At 37.0% G+C, this 23,510-nt stretch overlaps 1 protein-coding gene across 37 annotated transcripts in view; it reads left to right on the plus strand.

Annotated features, from left to right (window-relative positions):
• The window catches only part of LOC18424979 (paramyosin-like protein), a 42,941-nt gene extending 20,375 nt beyond the window's left edge, over positions 1-22,566 (plus strand). For 12 of the 37 annotated variants that reach the window (XM_088867919.1, XM_088867907.1, XM_088867915.1 and 9 more), the window contains exons 9-17: positions 8,760-8,939; positions 9,772-9,851; positions 17,054-17,093; positions 17,219-17,326; positions 17,427-17,519; positions 17,611-17,682; positions 18,678-18,758; positions 20,316-20,438; positions 20,527-20,750. In XM_088867919.1, coding sequence (XP_088724045.1) covers positions 8,760-8,939; positions 9,772-9,851; positions 17,054-17,093; positions 17,219-17,326; positions 17,427-17,519; positions 17,611-17,682; positions 18,678-18,758; positions 20,316-20,438; positions 20,527-20,571 — 822 coding nt within the window. In that variant the 3' untranslated portion in view covers positions 20,572-20,750. Of the gene's footprint in view, positions 1-8,759; positions 8,940-9,771; positions 9,852-17,053; positions 17,094-17,218; positions 17,327-17,426; positions 17,528-17,610; positions 17,683-18,677; positions 18,759-20,315; positions 20,439-20,526; positions 20,751-21,979 lie in introns of those variants that run through there. The other 25 variants (XM_088867930.1, XM_006829574.4, XM_088867925.1 and 22 more) reach the window with 13 other exon arrangements.
• The last annotated feature ends 944 nt before the right edge of the window (positions 22,567-23,510 follow it).

Here is a 23,510-nt window from a genome sequence, read left to right on the forward strand (position 1 = left end):
AACCGCCCCAACTCTTCCCTCCACGTCCAAGCTGAAACTTGAGAAACCCCCCTGGCCCCAATTTAGCTCTTCCCAGCTGCTCCCCCAGAGCCCTCTTTCATGTCTTCCTCCCTTCTACTTCTCTGTCACCTGACTTGCCACTCCAAACCCTCTTTCATCTCCTACGACCTTGCAAGATTTCTCCTCAATCCCCATTGCCTCGAAGTTGCTCAGCCAAGCTAATGCCATTGGTTTGACATGAGACTCGGTTAGCCGCATCCCCCTTTTTCCCCTTCAGGACAACTTCGAGCTTAAGAGGATTGACAAAGAACCTTTCATCGAAAATATGCTCCACACTATGAGATTCTCGTACTATGGCCTGTCCTTGGACATTGCAGATTTTCTCAGGTCTAAATAGGACAACATAATGAGTAACTCTTCTAGTGACCGACTGTCTCCCTTGAGGTTTGACCCTTGCAGGGGTCTGAACCCTAATCTTCTTCCCCTCGTCTTCTATTCCTGATGTTCCTCCAAACGTCTGGCTTCTGCATATGTTGTTTCCAAATGAAGTTCTTTATAGGGAATAAATGTGGTCTTAGTGACCCTCACAAGAAGAGGGCCGTCCTTACTCTTCCCATATAACATTCTAGATTTTTTTGCCATCTTGGAAACAAAATCATCTTCTCATACCCTTCTTGAAATCTCAAGCGTTTGGGGCGGACACCCCTCTTAATTGGTGACCCTGGAGGCTTGTGGTGCCTCCAAGGGAATCAGTGTCATTAGAGACCCGACTGTCCATACCCTTCTATCTAAATTGGTGGGGACTTTCTCGGTTTCCCTTTTCTTGTACTGAAATTTTGACAAGTTTCTTTTGAAATTCTTGGCATCTTTGGTCCTAATAGACCCCAGCAACGATCTGCCTCTTGGGACAAACTCAATTTGATTGCCTCATCTTCACCCACTCCATGGGCGGTTGGGGGATTTCATTATACCCAATTTTTTAGTGCACGCATTCATATGGTCTGTACATCTTTATTTTGTACTATGCTTCATTAGAATATAATCTATAGTTGTATACCCTTTATTTTATATATACATATTATTTTCAATCGCTTTTTTTTTTTAATCTCTGCTATTATCAATTATTGATCAATGTCTATGCAATGGTGTATAAATTCATGAATATAGATGCACTAGTTATATCATATGTAGTTCTATAGTTTATTTTCCACTTTTTTAGTGTCAAACCAATATGTTTCATGTATTTAAAAAAAAAAGGGCCGTAACCCGGTGATGGTCTTGCCTAAGCAGGGTATCGGGAGGGGTGGGCTTGAAAGTGTCTTAACCTTTAGCTTATGCACAAAGTGCGCTCTTAGGACCCAAACCCGTGCTCTTGCACTGGCTATCCGAGCCTTTTATCGTGACACCGAGTGACGACCCCTTTAATATGTTTCATGTATTTGCATAGTAGTATTTTGTCTAACTTAGGTCTTAATTTTATTTTTGTGAGGTACTAAGGTTTTTGTTAGATTTGTGATATGCATCTAAACATAGACTTATATATTTATATTTAATTTTTTTAAGCTTTTTTTGAAGTTTTTTTCTCTAGAGAAAGCTTATGATAGAGTACCTCGAGATTTGATTTGGTGGATGTTGGAAAAGAAAGGAGTCTCTAGACACTACATCGACTTGGTGAGAGATGTACGAGGGAACTGTAACTAGTGTATGAACAACTAAGTGAGAGACAAGTGAGTTTTCAATGACAATAGGTCTACATCAAGGTTTAGCGTTGAACCCATACCTCTTTGTCTTAGTTATGGATGACTTAACTAGGAACCTAAAAGATGAGGTACAGTAGTGCATATTGTTTGTAGAGACATAATTTTGATCAATGAAACCTAGGGCGTCAACACAAAGTTAGAACTTTGGAGGGATGCTTTAGAATCTAAAGGTCTTCAAATTAGGCGGACTAAGGCAAAGTATATGGAATGCAAGTTTAGTAATAATAGGAGACGAGGAACTAGTTAAGATTGACGGTTAATAAATACCCAAACGAGTGCGCTTTCGATATCATGAATTGATACTCCAGGAAATTGGAAAGATTGAAGAAGATGTCGCATGAATTAGAGCTGGGTGGGCAAAGTGGATGTGTAATCGAAGTTTTATGTGATCGCCACATTACAAAGGAAGTTGAAAAGCAAGTTCTATAGGACAACTGTGAGGCTAGCTTTGCTTTAAGTGGCAGAATATTGGGCGGTCAAGAAACAACATACCTATAGAATGAGTGTAGCCGAGATAAGGATGTTGAGATGGATGAGTGGCAAGACATGAAGGGATATAATTTGCAATGAATATATTCGGGAGAATTTAGGTGTGGCATCAATAGGTGATAAGATGAGAGAAAGTAGACTTAGGTGGGCTGACCATGTGTGGCGCAAATCCAGTACTACATTTTTTAGGAGGTACGAGTTAGTTCTAGTGGAAGGCTCGGAAAGGGCAAGGGGTAGGCTCAAAAGGACATAGTTGGAAGCAATGAAAAAAGATATAAGGGACTTATGGTCGCATTGAGGGTATGGCCATTAATTGAGCATAATGACGGACCAAGATTCGTATAGCTGATCCTAATTAGTTGGGAAAAGACTTTGACGATAATGATGATATTTATATTCAACTTTTAATGAATTTTAGTAACTTATTATATTTATTGTACAAATAATTATCCCCTAACTAGGGATCTTCTAGCAAATAATGGTTCCCACTCCCGCTTTTTGCCCCCAACGATGATCCCAACATGTTAGATAACTTGAACAAATCCAGTCTACATTGCCCATGCAAGAAAATGACTATATCTAGTCTGCCTGACACCATATCACTAGTGCATCCTAAACTGCTAGCCCTCCTTGCATACCAATGTTGAACTCGAAGTCTCGAACTTATCTTCCTTTTCTCTTAAGTAGGAGAATGGTATTCTCTTCCGATCTCACTAATTTGATGCATTAAGAATCTACAAAAAGCAATAAATTCTCAAAAGAGGGAGAGTGCACCAACCATAAATCGAGCATCATAGCTTGAGAACTCAAAAGGTCAATTACAATCAATATTAAAAATTGTGGAGATGGCCGCCTAGTTGGCCAAAGGTCCTATCATCTAGAGAATAGAGACCCATCACCCTCACTCTCTCTCTCTCTCTCTCTATATATATATATATATATATATATATATATATATATATAGAGAGAGAGAGAGAGAGAGAGAGAGAGAGAGAGAGAGAGAGTGTGTGTGTATACAATGAGACCATTTACCTTTGGTACAAGTACAAGGTGGTCACTACTAATCTTGACCATTGGATGTAAAATTGGGTAGTAGCATTTATTCTATTGACTAAGCTCAAACTTCAAAACAAATTTTCTCGAACCTTGTGACACACCCAAGCTATCAAATTTCACATCGAATGGTTATAAGTAATTGTGACCTCCTTGTATCAAAGGTACATGGTATCATTGTATACAATCCCTATATACATAGATATCGGAAAAGTCTTAAAAACGCTTATAGGATAATTGCTACAGTGTTTTGCCCCCGTCACGAACATGCTATGTCCGTGACGGTTTTGCCCAAAAACCGCCACGTATCTACGAGAGCCGTGGCGGTCCCCGTATATTTTTTTCGTCAATTTTGCGTGAAAAAAATCCCGTCACGGACATGCTATATTCGTGACGGACTGCCATGGACATATTATGTCTGTGACGGTCTTTAATCCACGCCGTCCAAAAAAATCGGACGACGCCGAGCGTATGGGAGAAAATACTGTTTATTTTCACCCATAGGCATTTTGTAGTCTCTTCCACACACACACACACGCACACACACTCACACACACACACACACACACACACACATATATATATATATATATATATATATATATATATACATGTACATATAATCTTATGTAATAGTTTTCTATTGAAGTAACAATATTGTAGCACTATAATGTATTATTAACTTACTATGGTACTATATAATGCTCTACAATATATAACATATAGTAAATATATAGTAATATAATGGCTAATACTATACAATATATGATACTAATTTAATGTAATACTTTATAGTATAATATAATACATATTATATTATACTATGACCATATATAATATTATATACAATAAAAATATATAATTTACAAATGTAGGACCGAAGGGAGAGGGCCAAGATGTTAGGTGCCCACCTTCGTGGGTAAGGGCTGCCTACGCGGGGCGCCTAGAGACCCCTCCGGTCCCTCAGTCTAGGGTGCCTGCCTAGGGTCACGCCTAGGCATTTTTAAAGCCTAGGTGGTCAGGCGGCTGACATTTTCAACATTGATTAAAATTTCAATAAAATTTTCCATCCCCTTTACAATGGACACATAATTGTATGTTTACAAGCACTGGAACTCTAAAATTAACTTGAGATCCAAGTAAACAATTTAAGACTCTAAAATACCCCTAATAATAATACGATACCAAAAAAAACTCTTAAGTAATCCTAAAATTCATGTAGGTATATACTTTAAACCAAGATTAGAGGCCCAAAACAGCAAATTAATGAAAACAAATCCTAGAAATAGCCTTTGTAGATAATTGAGAGATCTTTGCATTGCAACTTGAAGCACAATGATAGGTTACACTGATAAAAAGTTATGATCCTCGGTAAATGACTAGATTATTCGCCCCTTTCCGGAAAGAACTCATCCTCAAGTTTGCTATGAGTTGCTCCTTTTTTTATATTGATGTTCTACATGCTTTGTGTACCTTTTGTACTTTTGACTTCACTTGTGGTAGTTGGTGTAGTTCCACCACGCTGTTTGGTTCTCCTTCATTGGATCCCCATATAATATTATGTTGTGGGGTTGAATGAAATCTTCACAAATAATAGTTGAAATTCATTAGAAAATTCTTTTAGAATAGGGTCTTCATGTTTGATGCTTTAAAATCTTTAAAATCCTTCTCATAATAAAAAGTAAGATTTCCATCAGATACCTCTTTGATCACTTGTTCTTCATATGGTTCCTTATCACATATAGGCTCACGAATTTTGTCAATAAGTGGTGATTCAATCTTGCAATCCAAAAAGACACCCGTAAATGGATTCTCTTTTGAAGGTTGTTGGAAACTATCCATGAAAGTGTAAGGTAGTTGGCACAAGTCGCATGCAACTCATACTCACTCAACATGCCTTCCGGGTTTGCAGCTCGATGGATAACCAGATCCATCAGTGGATCCAACCTTTGAGTCAAGCCTGTCATCAATTGCACAACTCGGATCTTGAGGAATTTGTGCAGCTCTCGGATCTCTAATCTGGAGCAATGAACCCTATTCTGGTACGACTTTGATTCAACAAGATCGAAGAAAGCAAAAAAATCTCAAAAGAAGGAGGGCGCAATGACCAAGCATTACAGTTTTCGAACTCAAAAGTTCAATTACAATTTCAATAAAATTTCCCATCCCCTTCATAATGGACATATAAAGTATATTTATAAACACACAAAACCCTAAAATTACCTTGAGTAAACAATTTAAGACTCTAAAATATCCCTAATTATTAAAAAAAAACTCTAGGTAATTCTAAAATTCATCACTATTTCAGGCATACACTTTAAACTAAGATTTGAGGCCCAAAACAACAAAATTATAGAAAAAAATTTAGAAATAGCCTTGTAGATGATTAAGAGATATTTGAATTGGAACTTGAAGCACTGCAATAGGACACGAGTGAAAAGTTAGGATCCTCGGATATTGACTGCATCACAATCATGCTCTGTTTTGAGGCTTTCTTGTCCTTTGCCACTGTGCTTGATCCACGCATTGATTGTGTGGCATTTGCGGTCACCTTTACATGTTAGGTGATGTTTGAGCAATTAAGCCGGTTGATACCGGCAATTGCGATGCATTTCCTTCTCAGCGAATACACCTTTGAAAGTGTCCTTCATTGTGGAATGTACCCTCTCCCATGATTGCGAAGCTGGATCCTAATTCCCTTACAATATAGTTAAGGCTTTGGTAACTAGCCTACTACTCACTTGAAATCTTGGAACCAGTATTGCTGAAACTTAGAAGTTGAATTACACTAGTAGCAATGTCTAGTTATGGGTGGGCTGGCCCCATTCGTGGCCTAGCCCTGCAGGCACAGCCCTAGCACTGGCCCATGTAGGACCAATGGGTCTGGGCCCTGGCCCAGCCCTTCCTTTGTGTTTTGGCTTGGCTGGACACTTCAAACCTGTGCAAGTTTTCTCCAACGAAGCACACCTTTTTTCCGTTTCAGTTCAAGTATGAAAACAAATATTGCTTTGTTGCTCACACAAGTTCCAATATCTCTTTCTTAAAACATAAAAAGTAATTCATTAAGAAATAAATCAGACCCCAACTTACCTAGTCCTATGTGACTCCTAATTCGCCGAATATCCCTAAAAATCCTAAAAATATAAAAAAACCCTAGGATCCCTAAGACAGCTAAAAAATATGAATGAAATTAAAATTTAAATATTTATCGTTTGAAATTAAATAGAAATAAAAGATACCTCTAATTTTATCCTAAATTTGGCTCCCCTGTTGAGAGAAACTCATCCTCGAGTTTTGAAGTGGCTAGGATGACTCCTGCCTTAAAGCCATGGTCTTTTTCAACCTTGAAGGCCTTATCACGATCCTTAATACGATATTCAAACTTTCCCATCTCTAGATACTCAACAACTCGATGGGATATGTCTTTGTGATCAATCTTCTTATTTATGAATAACAAATAAGATATGTGTTCCTCATTAACCTCCATACCTTTCTTATAATTCTTGATCACATTCTCAAAATCCTCATATGTCGCAGTCCCAGCCTCCCCCCTTTGTGCCTCCTCCTTCCTCAACTTCTTCTTGCTTTCTTCCTCTAATTTTCCGTAGGTTCTAGCTCCTTTGTGTTCAACTTTACCTCTTGCCTCTCCTCCTCTCCATTGATGAAGACATTTGAAATCGTCGCTACCTCAGGGCCAACTTCTTTCCTTTCATCTTGTTTTTCATCACAAGACCTATATCAAAGATGGAGTCAGCTTTGACATCAAGGAATGGTGATTTCAATTGAAAATCCAATCCTACATGTTCTTCACCTTCCAGTTGGTTCTTCAACAAAAGATCGGACCATCCATGAGATCAAAGTGATTTTCAATTGGAAGATCAAAACCCCTTACCCGGTTGTGGAAAAGATTCTCATTGAACTTTGAAACATCTCCAGACGGGACATGCAAGTCGCAAACGGGTTGATCGGGTTGTTGCTCAATGCAAGGCTTGATTTTCTCGCACCATTTGATTTACTTGTCTCCGTAGCTCTTGGATCATGGCAATTTTGGCTTGATTGTGCCTTCCTCTTCCATGTCCTCTAGTTTTCATGGTGGATCAATAAGCTTGCTCTGAGAATGCTTTGATGCAGCAAAAACAAAGAGGAGACAGATAGAGAGAAGAAATTCCAGCCAGAAAAAAAAGAAAAAACTAAATCAAGCGCAACACACCTAGGAAAAAGTACAAGCTTTTTTTTTGTGTTATGTATCAGCTGCGCAAGCTTTCTTCAAGGAAGCTCACTTTATATCCTGTTAATTCAAATCTGAAAGACAATATTCCTTCCTCACCCACATGAGGTCCAATATCTCTTTTAATAAATAAAAAAATGAACTGACTATGAAATAAATCAAACTCGACTTACCTAGTCTGGCATGATTCCTTATAAAGTACTCCTAAAATTCTGAAAATTTAAAAGAAACCCCATAATCCCAAAACAAAACTTTAACAACTGTAAAATTGAACCCCAACATATCAGTTCTATTGCTGATACATCCAAACTCGCGATTCAAAGAGGTTGGGGCCTCCAATCTTTGAAATGGATCTGCAAATAGGACAACCATCAACTCTTAACATTTTGAGGAAGTTGGAAATCGGATCTAGATTATCTGAAGGACACAAAGCCTTAAATGAATCCACAAAGTGAATCCGAAATTCCAAAAAATCAGATGCTTTCACTTGTTTGTTTCAATAAAAGGAGGTAGGATCTGAGATGGGGAAGTGGGCTACAATCCTTGGGACAGCCCTAAAAAACACCTCCAGTCGTTGGAAAAGTGACACTGAAGTTTCATATTTAAGGTGGTAAAAAAAGGTGTAAAAGAAAGTGATTGGATTCGCCAAGTCCCTCACGACTGGTTCAGGACTCTGGAATCGGGCTGATTTTGTCAAGGGACCATGAAGTTCATTCTCTGTAGTCTGTACAATAACTAGGATGGCTTTGTCCAGCACCCCCATCGAGTTGGGGATCCTACATAACTGGAACCTCTTCAGGCTAGGTGGACTCGAGCAAGTCCTGTTTTTCCTCACCTGTTTTTAAACACTGTATTGAACCATTTTTGACCAAACCAACTTCTCTTAAACTTTTTTCTAGTGCATCCAAGTTCATGCTTGTCCTTTCTTTGTTTTGTTTAAATCAATTTGGATGAAAGTTTCAACACGAATTTGGACATTGCAGTCCTATGAAAATTATAATATTTGATTGTTAATATTTACAGAAGATTGTCTATTCGGAGACATCTGATACTTTCAGTGCACAGAAAAGATCAAAAAAATATTTATAGAAGATTGGCTTGTTTTATGATGGAATGTTTCCCTTAAATTTCTCTAATCTTGTCATTTTTCACAAGTCCTAGTTATTGAACTCATAACATGGTCTGACATCTTGTCTTCTATTAACTTGTGTTCACATAAAAAATTACAGCTTCTGGAGAAGCAGGAAGCAGAGTTTCGGTCTCATTGTAAACAGAAGCGCTCAGATCTGCAAGATGAGGTTATCCGAGTTGAGAAAGAAGCCCCGAACAATGGTGAAAGTGAATCCGACTCTTGTGACATGGATCCTCTCATCGATGTGGCATCACGAAAGCTAGATGCAGCACATAGAGTAATACTTTTCTCCTGAGCTTCCTTGCATAAGTTTGGTACTATAATAAAATGATTGACTTCTTTGAACCTCAGCATTTTTCATTTTTATAGATACAATCTCCATTGATATTTGTTTATTTATGTGCTACTTGTATGTCCTCATCAATATTTATTCATTTGTGTCTAGCGTTCCTACTCTAAACCTTTATTTTCAAATTTTTTATGGATAATAGAACAAGGTATGAAACTATAATCCCTTTCTTAGTAAAGGAAGACATACTCGCACTAGGCTAATAGCATGATATCTCACACCCCAACCATTTCCACTGCACTAGTTTATTTAGTATTGTTAACTTTGCTCCTGACGCCGACCCTAAATAGTTGGAAAAAGGTTCTCTCATATGATGATGATAAGGATGAACTCTCCTCTTGATAGAATTTGCTTCCCGAGGCACATGAATTGCATCTATTACACAAACAGAAAAGACATTGGTCTTTCGGACTCGTTGATTGTCCTCGATCATCGTATTGTACCACCTCTAGTGGCAAAATTCATTCCTTTGAGAACTGGTTCAATCTTATTGATTTTTGCTGAAATTTTTTTAAGCTTGGATGTTGATTTCTGTTAATGTTTCCATACCAAACTGATGTCAGTTATGTTAGGATCATCATATTTGAAGTGCTTTGATTCTTGCTCGTGTGTAGTTTCCATCTATGATTGGATACATCTCCTTCATTTTCTGTTGTTTTAACTTTAAAACCGTGGTTTTATTTCCATGTATATCCTAATCAACTTTGATTTTTAGTGAGTTATTGAGTTCTATAAATGATAAATCTGTGTGTTCTCATAGGATTTTTCTGTTAAGATGAGGGCAATATCTTTGCTAAAGAGGAAGGTTGATGATGTACCTTCACAAACAGAACTTATCCAGTAAGTGCAATACATCTTAGAGTATCGGAAATTTCTAAATCTCAGTATATGCACATTCTTAATATTTATTTAGTTCTCTAAATTCTCTTCAATAGAATTATACATAGTCCATCTTTTCTAGTACTATGCTTATGATGCAAAAAGGAGTCCGGGAAATTAAATCTGGTCTTTTTTCGATCTTAAACAAGCAAAAATTCAACAATATTGGAGGGGAAAATATGGCTGTAAATCAAGCCATAGAGAAGAAGAAGCTTTATTTTTTCATTAATCAAGAAACTCTCTGCAAAAATATTCCAGTCTCCCTCAATAGGGCGTCCCCCTTCCTTTTGGTACAAGCCATGAAAAATAAAATAAAATAAAATTGAAAAGATATATATCTTTCTATCCCACTACAAAACTTTTAAGAAATATTTCCCCTCCTTTTTAAATTTCGTACCACCTATGTACTTAATCTCTAACTCTCCTAATTTCTCTCTCATCAGATCCACTTTTCTAGGATCCCTCTCCCAACACCATGTCTCTCTTTCACTCTCTCTTTCTCTCTCTCTCTCTCTCTAATATTCACGTGGTTGCCCATCCAACAATAGAGGAATGTTGCATCACGTGACTTTCCCGCATATTACCTTTCCTAAACCTATTATCTTCCCCACAAATAAAGCTCTCTACATAAATCGAAGCTTTTCCCAACTATTAAGGAAAAGATCACGTTTACCCAAAAATAACATAAAACTTCCTAACTACCCAAGACAATTAATAAAACTCCTTTTAACCCCTTCATTCAATAAAATATAAAAAAAATCTACCCATATCCCTAAAAATTAAAGTTTAAAAAATAAATATAAAAATGTGTCAATCAATTTAATTCTTGCAAACCTCGATGCAATTTGCATCATACTCCCCGGGTTGGAAAAAAAACTCGTCTCAAGTTTTTGCTGCGGCATCATCGACTTCCCTTAGTTGATGGTGAAGTCCAACATCTCCATGCAAATGTTCAGGCATGAGATTGAACACTCTAAACTCTAAAGAATGAAGAAGTTCTCCATCCACCTAGCCAATTCCAGGACAAACATCCAAACACATTCAAATATGGGTCTACGGAATATGCTTTTCGACTAATTGTATCGGCCAATTGATTCCTTATGAAAGAAATATTTTTATTCCAACCGGCTTCTTCTTCTAAGGCTTCTTCTTTGTCTTGAACTCTTGTGATAACCATGCCTTGAGTTGTATGTTATCAATTTGCTTAGAAGGTTGCAACTCCTATTGTAGATCTGACATGAGCCTCATCATTTTATTGTATCTCATTCCAAAGAGGCAAATTACTATCAAAACATGCAGCTTTCAAGGTAGTTGACATGGTTTTGCTAAAGCCTGTGTAGCCAACTATCACATCAACCGTCTTAGAAAGTTTGTTAAGGGGTGAATTTCCTTGTGTAATTTTTAGAAAAAATTTTCTTTGCAATGATAGCATAAAAATCACATAACCATATTTGGTTTTAGCAATTATTGAACCCTTGTTTTGTGGAGAATAATAACAGGGAAAAACTGGGTGAGTTTCTGTACTTCCCCCTTGAAAGTTATCACCAACGTCCTCCTTGCATTCTCCAATCATACAACTGGCATGTGTACAAATACTTTGTCGATCAACACCAAGGCTTCAAGCACACATCCAATAAACCCTTCCCATTCACATCGCAAACCAAAACGTAGATGCTTAAAACTCATATGATTGTGCCCAAGCTGACAAGTTTCCCCAAGGAAAAATTTTAACACATCAAGATAAATTTTCAAAACATGCGTGGCACATGGAGATGTTATCTCTACAGTGGCAAGATCATTGTCTCGTACAATAATTTTCTCAATCTCTACATGAGCACCTTTCATGTTATTTCCCATGGACATCAAGACTTTGACTGTAAAACCAGTCCCTTCACTTGTGGGGCCATATAAGATTTGTTTAGTTCCAACAAAACTGACAAAGAGATGACTCATATCTTATTGTGCACGGACAATAACTTCATTCACCCTTTTAATAAAACTCTCAAACAATTTAATAACTTCTTTCATGAGCCAAATGCCATCAGATGGTTTCCGTACTTGTCTAGGAGGCTTTTTTTCTAGGTAAATAACATCAAAGCTAATTCTAGTGCATTGAACAAACATCAACATACTCCCAGCGCATATTATCATCCCCACATTTCTTGAACATCCCAAATCAACAACATTAATAAGTAGATGCCACACAAAATGATGCTGTTTAAACCATACTTCAAAGATTTCACACCAATTATGATATGGTTTCAATAAACAACCAAACCATCCAAATTTATCATAACCATTCCACACATCATGGTTAGGCTTTTTCAGAATAGACAACTAATCACAACTCACCATGTTCATACCAACACTCTCATCACCTCTATTAGACAACTCCAATGCCTACACATAATTTTTACTACTGGCAACAATATTAACCACATCATCAACTACAATTTGGATATCATCAACTTTTTCCTTTATACATTACCGAATAGAGAATTGAGCCACACCCTCCTCTTTAAAAGATTCAGGTGGAGTCTTATCACTTAATGGCAACAAAGATAGTTCATGTCTAACCATCGACAATTTGTTTCGAATAAAAACCACTATCTTGGTTTTCTCATCCAATCCCAAATCCCATTTCATTGTAGTCAGGGGTTGCTCTTTCATGTTCACAAGGAGGGAATCATTTGAAAATCCAATTTTGTCTTCAACAGAATTAATGTTAAACATTCACAGTTCATTCTGATTGATACAATGCTGAATTTTCTCATTATCAGATTTAGAATTATCCATAATTTCATCAATAAAAATGCTAGGCATATCCCCAATTATCTTTTCCTTTTCAGCAGATTGATCTACGAATACATCTACTATTTTCTTACTAGATTTAGGGCCTTTTGTGTCTTTCAATGCATCAACATCTCTAGTGAAAAACTTAGGATTTTCATTGTTCAAGAAATCACATAGCTTTGTCTGTTTACTTGTGTGATGCTCAGGTCGTAGATTTGTTATAGGGATAACAACTCCCCGGGTTAGAGATGTCGGTCCCGTAGCCTGGGATGATCCTGTACCAGGGGTGGATCTGGATGTAGTAAAATTCTTTATTTGCTCACTTCTAAACTGATTTCGGTCTACTCCCCTATGCCAATCATATCGGCTTTGGGGTAGTCGGTTACCCAACTTTTCTATGCATTCATGTTCCCGTTGATGCCGTCGTGCATCTAACCCATAAGTGCGATCAAGCATAACACCAGGCCGTTCCCTCAAAAAAAAAAGAAAACACCAGGCCATTCCCTCTCAGACTCGTGCTTTGATTTGTGCTGATTTCCACTATAACTCGCACAATATGGATCTAAAACTGTAGATCTCATCTTATTCGATGTATGTTGTTGCGATCTTTGTTTCTGCAACAACTTTTCAACCATCTCCGTCAAGTTGTCGATTTTCTTGTATATTTGGTCATGCTCGGCAGTCCCTTTGGTTGCGACTTCCATGACCATCCATCGTAGTCACTAACCCTTTCGAACCATGCTCTGATACCAAATGATACAAAAAGGAGTCCGGGAAATTAAATACTGGAGGAAAAAATGTGGCTGTAAATCAAACCATGGAAAAGAAGAAGCTTTCTTTCTTCATTCGTAAAGAAACTCTCAGCAAAAATATTCCAATCACCCTCAATAGGGTGTCCCCCTTCCTTTTTGTACACGCAATGAAAAATAAAATAACATGAAATTGAAAAGATATACATCTTTCTATCCCACTACAAAACTTTTAAGAAATATTTCCCCTCCTTTCTAAATTTTGTACTACCTATGTTCTTAATCTCTAACTCTCTTGTTTTCTCTCTCCTTAGATCCACTTTTCTAGGATCCCTCTCCCAACACCATGTCTCTCTCTCTCTTTCTCTCTCTCTACTATTCACGTGGTTGCCCGTCCAACAATAGAGGAATGTGGCATCACATGACTTCCCCTCATATTACCTTTCCTAAACTTACTAACTTCCCTACAAATAAAGCACTCTACATAAATCTAAGCTTATCCCAACTATTAAGGAAAGGATCATGTTTACCCAAAAATAACATAGAACTTCCTAACTACCCAAGACAATTAATAAAACTCCTTTTAACCCCTTCATGCAATAAAATATAAAAAAAACCTATCTATATCCCTAAAAATCAAAGTTTAAAAAAAAAATAAAAAATGTGTCAATCAGTTTAATTCTTGCAAACCTCGATGCAATTTGCATCAGTTTACAAAGCCATGCCCAAAAGAAACTTACACTATTTATTCATGTTTACGAATTATAATAGATGCCACTGTTACCCAAATCTCTTACTGAAGGTCGCGATTCCGATTTGGAACCCTGATTCCGAACCCGTTCCAGTGAAGGTTTACGAATTATAATAGATGCCACTGTTACCCGAATCTTCACGGAACCCGTTCCAGTGAAGTCCAGAATTTTGATTCCTTATTTTAGGAATCTCTATTCCAACTCTTATAGAATCTCGTTTCCAATATTTATTGATTTTTGATACTGCAATTGGTGAATCTCTATTCTACACATGTTGAAACTAGTTTCCACATTTATCGGAATTCTACCACTTTTATCGGAATTCTAAGAAGTTCAAAAGTTTTCAAGGCATCAAACTTCTCGAGCTAGACACTCAATCTCAAACTAAAAAGGTGTAGTCATCTTTATTGGCGACCAATAGAAACCAAAGTGGTGGCCCACGTTCTCTACTTAATTCTTTAGGTATGCATTGTATTGATCCAATGGAGAGATTGTAACTCCAAGATGTTAGAAATAATGTAAACATTCATGTATGGTAATGTCCATCAATGAATGGTGTTGAGACATGTATTGTTTCCCTCTCAGTTCCCACTCGATTCTAAAGATGTCGGAATCTCAATTCTATAAATGAAGGAATCTCGATTTCATATTGGTTGATTTCAACTAAATTGGAAACTCGATTCCAAAGAGATCAGAATCTCGATTCCATCTATGTAGGGATCTCGATTATATTTTGGTCGAATCTCGATTCTTAGAAATAGGAATCTTGTCCCCCTCGATTCCTCTTGTACTGATGTTGACCTGAAAATAAGTATCTCCCAACTTGCAGCAATTCCGTGCTTCCGATTTCTAAGTCGATTCGGTTTCCGAATCGCTTCAGGTAGCTATGATAGATGCACTAGGAAAAAACTAGGCATCATGATTGAAGTCAGCATAATTCCACCCTGACTTATTTTTGTCATTGCCTGGCAAACGAAGTAAGCCATGTTTAAAAGCGAACTGGGATAGAGGAAAAGAGTAATTATATGCCGAAAGTCTCAAGCATTTTAATAAAGTCCACCACCCTAGAGCAAATTCCGTACAAACATAAAGATTTGCATATGTACCTACCTACATATCTGCATATGTAGATATGCATGTACATACATGCATATGTATTTTAATATACACATGCATGCATGCACACCTGTGTGTGCGGATCAGATCATCTCACCATTTCCTTTTCAACGGGGTTTAAAACACTGACTCGGGTCAGGACTTTCTGGGTTCAAGCCTGACTAGGTGGATCAAATTTGCCGAGTCTCTAACATAACTCAATTTAGAAAGAAACAGTAAATGGTTAAAAGTTCTGATCCTTAGAGTGCGTATTGTGGTATTGCCAGGGGAATGATCAGTGCCCCAAGGCAAGTTGACTGGGTGGAGTCCCTAGTCAATTCACTAGGTTCTAAGACATTGCTTCCAAGAGATGAGAAGGCAAGGAGTCATCTCTTGGAAGCAACGAAACCATGGTCCTATATATTCTTCAGCACGAATGCCCAACTTTGAATTGGCTCAGTGGTAAAAATACCACAACCTATCCAAAGCTCCTGGAAAACAACCTAATGTAGCTTTTCCAATTCTAAATTGTCAAAATATCCTTAAAGAACAATCCGAATGCCTACGTATACCCTTTGGAGCCATAAGCTGACACGTCTAGGTACCCAAAAACCCATGCCCTTCATAAATTTAACCAAAGTAGGTCAAAACCCTATACCATCTAATGTGAGCTTTCTAAAGGTTCAGGAATTCCTAAAATCTGAATTCGCATTGAAAACTATTAGTGATCTAGTGAATAAACCCATAAGAAATAAATATCAAACCAGTCCCTGCGCATACATCTTGTACCATATCAACCTTAAGATGTGCCCTCCCCCACCAATTTTGTGCAGTCTTTTGCAAGATGTTAAGGTCTAGGCCTTTCACAAAAGATCTGTTGCTGAAATCCGGTGGGCGTGAATCTATGGAGAAACTTCTAGATGCCTCTGCATATTGGATGCAGATCCAGTGGAACCTCTAGCCAGATCCCCTTTGCATATTGTATGCATTTTCATTCTCATCTAGAAACCTTAGATCAGAACCTCCGTCTATATAAGCCCTGCTACGGAAGAGATTAGGGTCCTGGTCGCCCTAAATTTTTACTCTCTAAACTTGAAGCCTTGAAGCCCTAACCGTAGCTACCGTTCATGTTTTCCTACAAAACCCTTAACTAAACCTTAAGCTATACCTCTCTTAGTTTAGAAACTCAAGGTATGTCACCTTAGACATCTACCAACTTTCCTTTGAATTGACAGGTTGGTGTTGATTCATCTCAATGCTTAGAAACTAGTAAATTGTAATGCTTTTGTTTCTAATTTTGAAGGAAAATAAGATGTTTTGAACGATGGTAGGATAAGTAGAAAGAGTAGATCAATGATGAAAGCAAGCAAAATAAGGTTAAAATAGCAGAACCAGAAAATAATAAATACCTCATTGGGCTACTGTGGGCCCAACACCTGGTGCATGCAGACCTGGATGAGCTTAGTTGGATGTTGGTTAGAATACCTATGCTAAGTTGCTTTCCTTGGTTTTGGTGCTATTGGTAGGTTTTGGCTTCTTCACTACTGAATCCAATTCAAAGTTGGGTGTTAACAAAAACATGTTATAGTGATCACTGATATTAAATCCTTATACTTCCTTAAATGATATTTTCGTTCATATCTATGTTTTTAATTTACCTTTATATATACCATGAATAATGCATTTTCGAAATGATTCATACCATGTGGTAGCATCTACCAAGTTTTTGGTCATCTTCTTGTTTTATTCTAAATTCTAATGTGAACTCTGCTAGATATGAAAGAAGGTTCGCTGAACTCTTTGGGCAAATCCAGGTACAAGATTATCTTTTGTGATCGAAAGTATTATGATAATCACTTATAAGTTATTGCCCAACTCAGGGGAAATATTTGTACCATAATTATGAACTGACGCCGTAATATGGGCATGACTTGTGTAGGATAAGCTTCGACAAACTCGTCGATATTATGGTACTTATAATGCGCTGATAGAGACAAAGGAATTGTCATTAAAGGAAATTTCATTATTGAACTCAATAAGTTCACAGGTATGTCAAATTTATTATAGGAATGGTCACTATAGATTTCTTGAGCATTCTAGCTAGTGTTTGAAAAAAGATTGATTCGGATCAGAATCGGCCTCTCTAGATCAGGAATTGTTGGGAGCCCACCCGGTTCCTAGTCAGAACCGTGGATCAGGTCAGTTGCCGAGGGAATCAGCTAATTCTTTCAGTGAACCAGGTGATCCGGTTCGTCTGGTTCCCACATTTATATTTTTTAATTTTTTCATTTATTTTTTATTGACTGATTCTCACCTAGGAGAATCTGTCAGATCACCAAGCTAGATCCGCGATTTGCTGATCAGACATGTTTCCCAGATGGCTGGTTCAGCCGGCCTATCCAGGTTTTAAACACTGATTCCAGCACTGTAAATTTGTGTAATGAATATCTCAATAAATTACAAGTTTATCAAAAATGGAAGTAGCAGAGAGCCTTGTCAAAATATTTTAGGGCCTGTATAAATTTATGTGGGACCCACTCAATTGAGTATTTGGCACAGAGCCCACAATGTATTGGTCCCATGTATATGGAAAATACCTTTTTACGGGATAAGGGCAAAACTAAATGGTTTTGCCCTTATTCTGAGTATAGCGCTTTTCTATGGTGGTTATCTGCTCCATGCAAACCCACCCTTGCCTATTGGAATGTGACTATGGAAAAACAAGCTAGCCTTGCTGTGGTCATTGCACTAGAATGGATTTATCTTATGAGGAGAATTCAATTGTGTGTTATAAAAATAAAATCACTATAAATAATTGAAATCTGTCATGAGTCAATCATTATTTCACATAATTTTTGAAAGGTGGGTATCTCCACTCGATTAGGTCCATTCAAGTATACGAGATTTTTTCTTTCTTGAGGGGTATTTTATGTGATGTGTGTTGGTCTTGAAAGCAATTAAAAATTATGGATCAATGCAATGGAAAGAACAAAAAACTTGAACATATTTATCATGTATGATGAGCAATCATCATACATGATTTTGAATTCTTTTGAATATAATTGACATATTTGTCTGGTAGTTAGATTCATCGATGAATCACTCATTTGTATGCAGTTAGGGGTGTTTGTGATCATTCCATGAAATAGAGAGAATTGTTCTCAGTTAAAAATAGTAAAGAATTTTAATTACTAAAAGAAACTATGAAGCCAGATGAGTTGGAAATAGAGAGGTTTCCTCTTTTCGCGGATGTTCTTGAAATTTACCTAGTTGAAAAGAGGGGTTTCCCTGTTTTGCAAATAGTGTTGAATTTCACCATTCATTTCTATATCAGGCTCTGATCATTGAGGTTTATTTCAATTTGATGTAACAATATAATTTTCGGACTTCTTATGTAGTTTCAAAATGCCATGGCTAGTGCAAATGGACGAAGCAAACTTATTGATTCCTTCGAGGATATTGCTAAGGGAACTCAGCAAGTAAGTTTCTGCACATCATTGCTTAAAGGTAAAAGTTTATATAGAGCCGAGGCTCTAAACAATCAAATTCGAGCCTTCCTCAAAAATTTCACTAGAAGAGGTTGTTTTGATACCCAAATATCTTCAAATTGATCATCTCGACATCAAGATGCATGGACATGAGAAAAAAATGGATTTAAAGTTTTGGAAATAGTGTACTTTGTAACGCATTTTTGGACCGTCAATTTTCAAGATTTTCAAGTTTTCATAGATCTCTCGATCTAAATTATTTGTGAAGCTTTAAACTTTATAAATAAAGATGAAAATATATTTGAAGGCTAGCAAAAAGATTTAAGAAACCACATTTCTTGACTCTATTTGAAGGTAGGCTCGAATTTGATTGTTTAGAGCCTAGGCTCTATACAAACCGTACCCTCGCTTAAAATACACTTTTTTTTTTATTGTGTGGAGGTTTTTTTTTTTTTTTGGTATTTTTTTTTGGGGGTTGGTGGGGGGTTTGGGTTTTGTTGAGTTTGAGTCAGGACCAGTTTAGGAAAAATCGGGCAGTTCAAATTCTAATCGCCCGGTTTTTGTGAGCCGGCCAGGCATTTTTAAAAAAATTCAAAAACATTATATGAAATTCAAAAAAATAAGGGATTTTGTTTGTAATGCATTTTTTAATGTTTTTCATCATTTTGGCAAAGATTGTAAATTGTTTTGGCTATTAATACTTATTTTTACATTTTCCCATCTGTTTGGATAATTTCATAAATACCCCTGAGCACAAATCGATTCTTTAAAATCCATTTTTTTCATTAATTTTCAACTCCATTTGAATGTGTTTTGTTAAATAATAATTTAAATATACTTTTCGTATTTTTATTAAATTTTTTATAATTTTTTTAACACTTTTTTTACTGCCCGAGACTTTCCCGGTTAAGCCGGTTGAGCGGCTTCCGGTCCCATGTGTGGTTAATTGTTCTGGTTTGATTTTTTCTACACTGGTTAGGACACAGAAGCCAAAGCCTTCACTAGTAATATGCGCAAACATGCATACATGCTTACATGCACACTAACTCACCATGTTAATAAGCCATCCAAAATCTGCTACCCCTGTCATCCTCTCGAGAATTAGAGTGATTAGTATCTCCACTCTTTTTGAAAATCTCTTTTAATATCGATAATATATTTAAAAAAAATGGTGGTTTCTTGAATATTACATTATTTGAGTTCATTTGAACTGAGTTGAAAATTTACTAGCAGGTCTAATCCTTAGGTGGTTCCTGCCATCTGCTAGAACTATGTTTATGCAATTGTTTTCAGTGAACTCTATAGGGTAAATCTTGTGTTTTCCATTGTTTTTTACGTAGTCCAAATTTTGACACCTTACATTTCCTTTTAAGCAAGGAATACTGTTCAAATGTCTTTGCGTGGATTTTTATGTGTTTTCATGGAGAGAGAGAGAGAGAGAGAGAGAGAGAGAGAGAGAGTTCATGCCTCTTGTCATGTCTACTAAAGTAGAGGAAACATGGAAGAGAGAGAGAGTGTGTTGACTTTCATTAATCTCTTTGACAACAGAAGCTGGAGAAAATGCAGTGTTCGTTGCAAGTGGAACAGAAGTCATGCAACTCTATCAAGGAAGTGTATGCCACAGCTGTTGCACAACAGCGACATTGTTCTGTGCTTCTAAAGGCATTTGAGGTAATATCTCTCTCTCCCCCCTCGTGTGTGCACTGGTTATTTTGATATTGCCATTGCATATGATTCAACTAGAAATTAACATTTACAGGAAGAATGTGCGAAAAATGAAAGCCTTAGGAGTTTCCAGAATTAGCATTAGATGCTCCTACAGGTGATGAGGCAAAATGTCAAAAACAATAAAAGGTCGAGAAGGTTGAGAACAATTGAAAAGCAATTAGCATTTATGCATTTTAGTAGTGTATGTATACATGCATGGACGAGAGATTAAAATTGTATTGAGGTTGTTCCATGCCTGTAGCATGGTTTTCCTTCTCTGATGCATACCATTATTTTTGAGAGAGGCCAAGTGCCATGGCTTGTGTATGTGTGCTCCATGGAGAGAGAGAGAGAGAGAGAGAGAGAGAGAGAGAGAGAGAGAGAGAGAGAGAGAGGTTTTGTTTGGCTTTAAGTTGGATTAGGGAAGAAACAGGTCTTGGTAAGGCAAATGGGATTTTTAGGTAGTGCTGGCAAGAGGCCGAGCAGCCTGGCCGTTAAAAAGTAGGGCATGGTCCACAAACTGTGGCCAAAGGGCCAACTAGGGCCAATGCCGGCCCAGCCCTTAAAAGTATGGTCTGGACAACAAACTGTGGCTTGAGGCCCTGGCTAGGGCCAATGCTGGCGCAACATGCCCTTTTTCTTTTTTTCTCGTTTATTTTTGCTTCATTTGTTTTTGGCCTAGCCTTGTCCAGGCCTAGTAGGGCTAGGGTTGGCCTGAGCTGGCCCCATGGGGACAAGGGCTGTGCCAGTGCCAAGGCTGACCTGGCCTTTGCCACCCTTATTTTTAGGTGAATAATGTCCGTGAGATGATGGGCTTTAGTGAAATTCCCTTATGGAAAGTTAAAAAGTGATGTACCCCACCACATTTATCACAATGATGATGGCTCTTGGAAGATAAGATTTCGTTGAATTTAGAGAGGGTAAATGAAACACGTATGTCGATATCCTTATAAGTAGTGGGGAATAAAAGAATATAAGTCAATGGTTCTAAGAAAATCGTAGAGTGAAAATTGCATGGAGCACAATTTTTTTAGGCAGGGGGGGACCCTTGGAGATTAATTCCTTTTTTGATGAAACAAGGGATGTTATTTCAGAGATTTTATACAATTATGTTGTTGCTTTACGGAAGGAAGCTGATGTTTTACCAAAAAAGATGGGGCATGTTAGGATTTCATGGTGGTGAATAGATTCTCGAATGGCAACTATATTTTTGTAGATCTTTTTGTTTTTAAGGAAAAGTCACACGTAACTATTTTAAAAAAGAAATGGTTTATAATAATAATAATAATAATAATAGTAATAATAATAATAGGAATTATATACTATTAAGACCATTTATTTTTAGTATAAGGAGGTTAAAATGGGGATGTAAAATATAGAGAAAATTACAAAAAACCCTAATACTACACTTTTTATGCAACTTATCTCCAATTTAACTTTTTTTTCTTACTTTTTTCTCCAAAACAAACTTTTTATGCAAATAACTTCTCAATCATTTTGTACAGATTTGACTTTGGCTTTTGGACCCTAATAGCACATTGTCGGAGCGTACCATCACATTGTTGGAGCGTACAAGTGTCGGACCGCCTTTTGCAACTGTCGGACCGTCTTTTTCAATTTTCAGACCGCATTTTACATAGTGCTGGAGCTTTATTGTCGGACCACTCTTTACACAGTGTTGGAGCTCTATTGCCAGATCGCACTATACACAGTGTCGGATCCTTACTGTTGAATCGAACTTTACGTAGCGTCGGAGCGCTATTGTCGGATCATAGTTAATTTATTGTTTGGTTGTGGGATTTTTGCATAGAAAGTATATTTTGGAGAAAAAAGTGAGAAAAAGGTTAGGTTAGGGTAAATAAGTTGCATAGAAAGTGTAGTTTTGGGGGAATTAACCCTAAAATCTACTAGATAAAAGTGTATCATAACATTCGAGAAATGTTATTATGGACTTTGTGTTCAAACAATGATACATCCTCAACCATTCAATTTCAAATCTAACGGTCATTGATGGTTGTGACCTCCTTGTATTAGATTGTATCAGAGTGAATGGTCTTCCATAATAATTAGGCAAATTTATGCCTTCATCTCCCATTTTGTTTTATATAGGGGTGAGGCTCTAAACAATCAAATTAAGGTGCATCTCAAAAATTCATTAAAACATGTTGCTTTGATGCTGAACAACCCGGAATTCGATCATCATGACTTCAAGATATATGGACATAAGAAAAAATAGATTTCAAATATTAGAAATTGTGCATCTTGTTGTGTATTATCATCTAGATTGTCAATTTTCAAGTGTTCATAAATGTTCTCGAAGTGCATTATTTTTAAATTTTAAAATTTATAATTAGAGATGAAAATAAATTTTCATAACATCAATGCTGAAAAAACATATTTTGCCACTATTTAAAGGTGCGCCCTACTTTGATTGTGTAGGACCTCGCCCTTATACAAACCACACCCTTTATCTAAAATGGTCCAACACAAGTTCAATTTAATGAAATCTCCAACACACTTTGGCATTTTTTTAATTGTTGAACTAGCTCTGGCTTGGAGATTCAGTGTCTGAACCAGTATCTTGATTGAAAAAGTAGTTTGGACATTGGATGTCTAAACGAATTTTTTTGAACTAGTATAATGGTTTTCGTCATTCATTGTCTTGAACCACTGTTTTTTACAAGAAGAAGTGGGTGAATGTCTAAATTGGGTGCTTGTCTTTTTTCTTAAGTGTTAACACCCAACCCTTCTTCTCATTCAAAGAAAATGACAAGGGACTTGTCACTTGTTTTTAGTGAAAAAAGCAGATCATTTGGACAAGAGGGGCCCTTAGAGGTTAAAGTCCATTTTGTTGGAGATCATGGAGATTAAAGTTCATTTGGTTGGAGATCATAGATGTAATTGTTCCTTTGGACATATCTTTCTTACATGTCTATAGGGAGGCAAATGATTTGAGGTGAGGATATATCAGGTTTAGTAGTTTCTGATAATGTGATCTTCTAAGTGCTTCTCTGTATCATTTTCTCACTAATTAAA

The sequence above is a fragment of the Amborella trichopoda genome, chromosome 5 (genome assembly GCF_054954075.1).
Source record: "Amborella trichopoda isolate Santa Cruz 75 chromosome 5, AtrichopodaSantaCruz75HAP2 v2.0, whole genome shotgun sequence".
Classification (NCBI taxonomy): domain Eukaryota; kingdom Viridiplantae; phylum Streptophyta; class Magnoliopsida; order Amborellales; family Amborellaceae; genus Amborella; species Amborella trichopoda.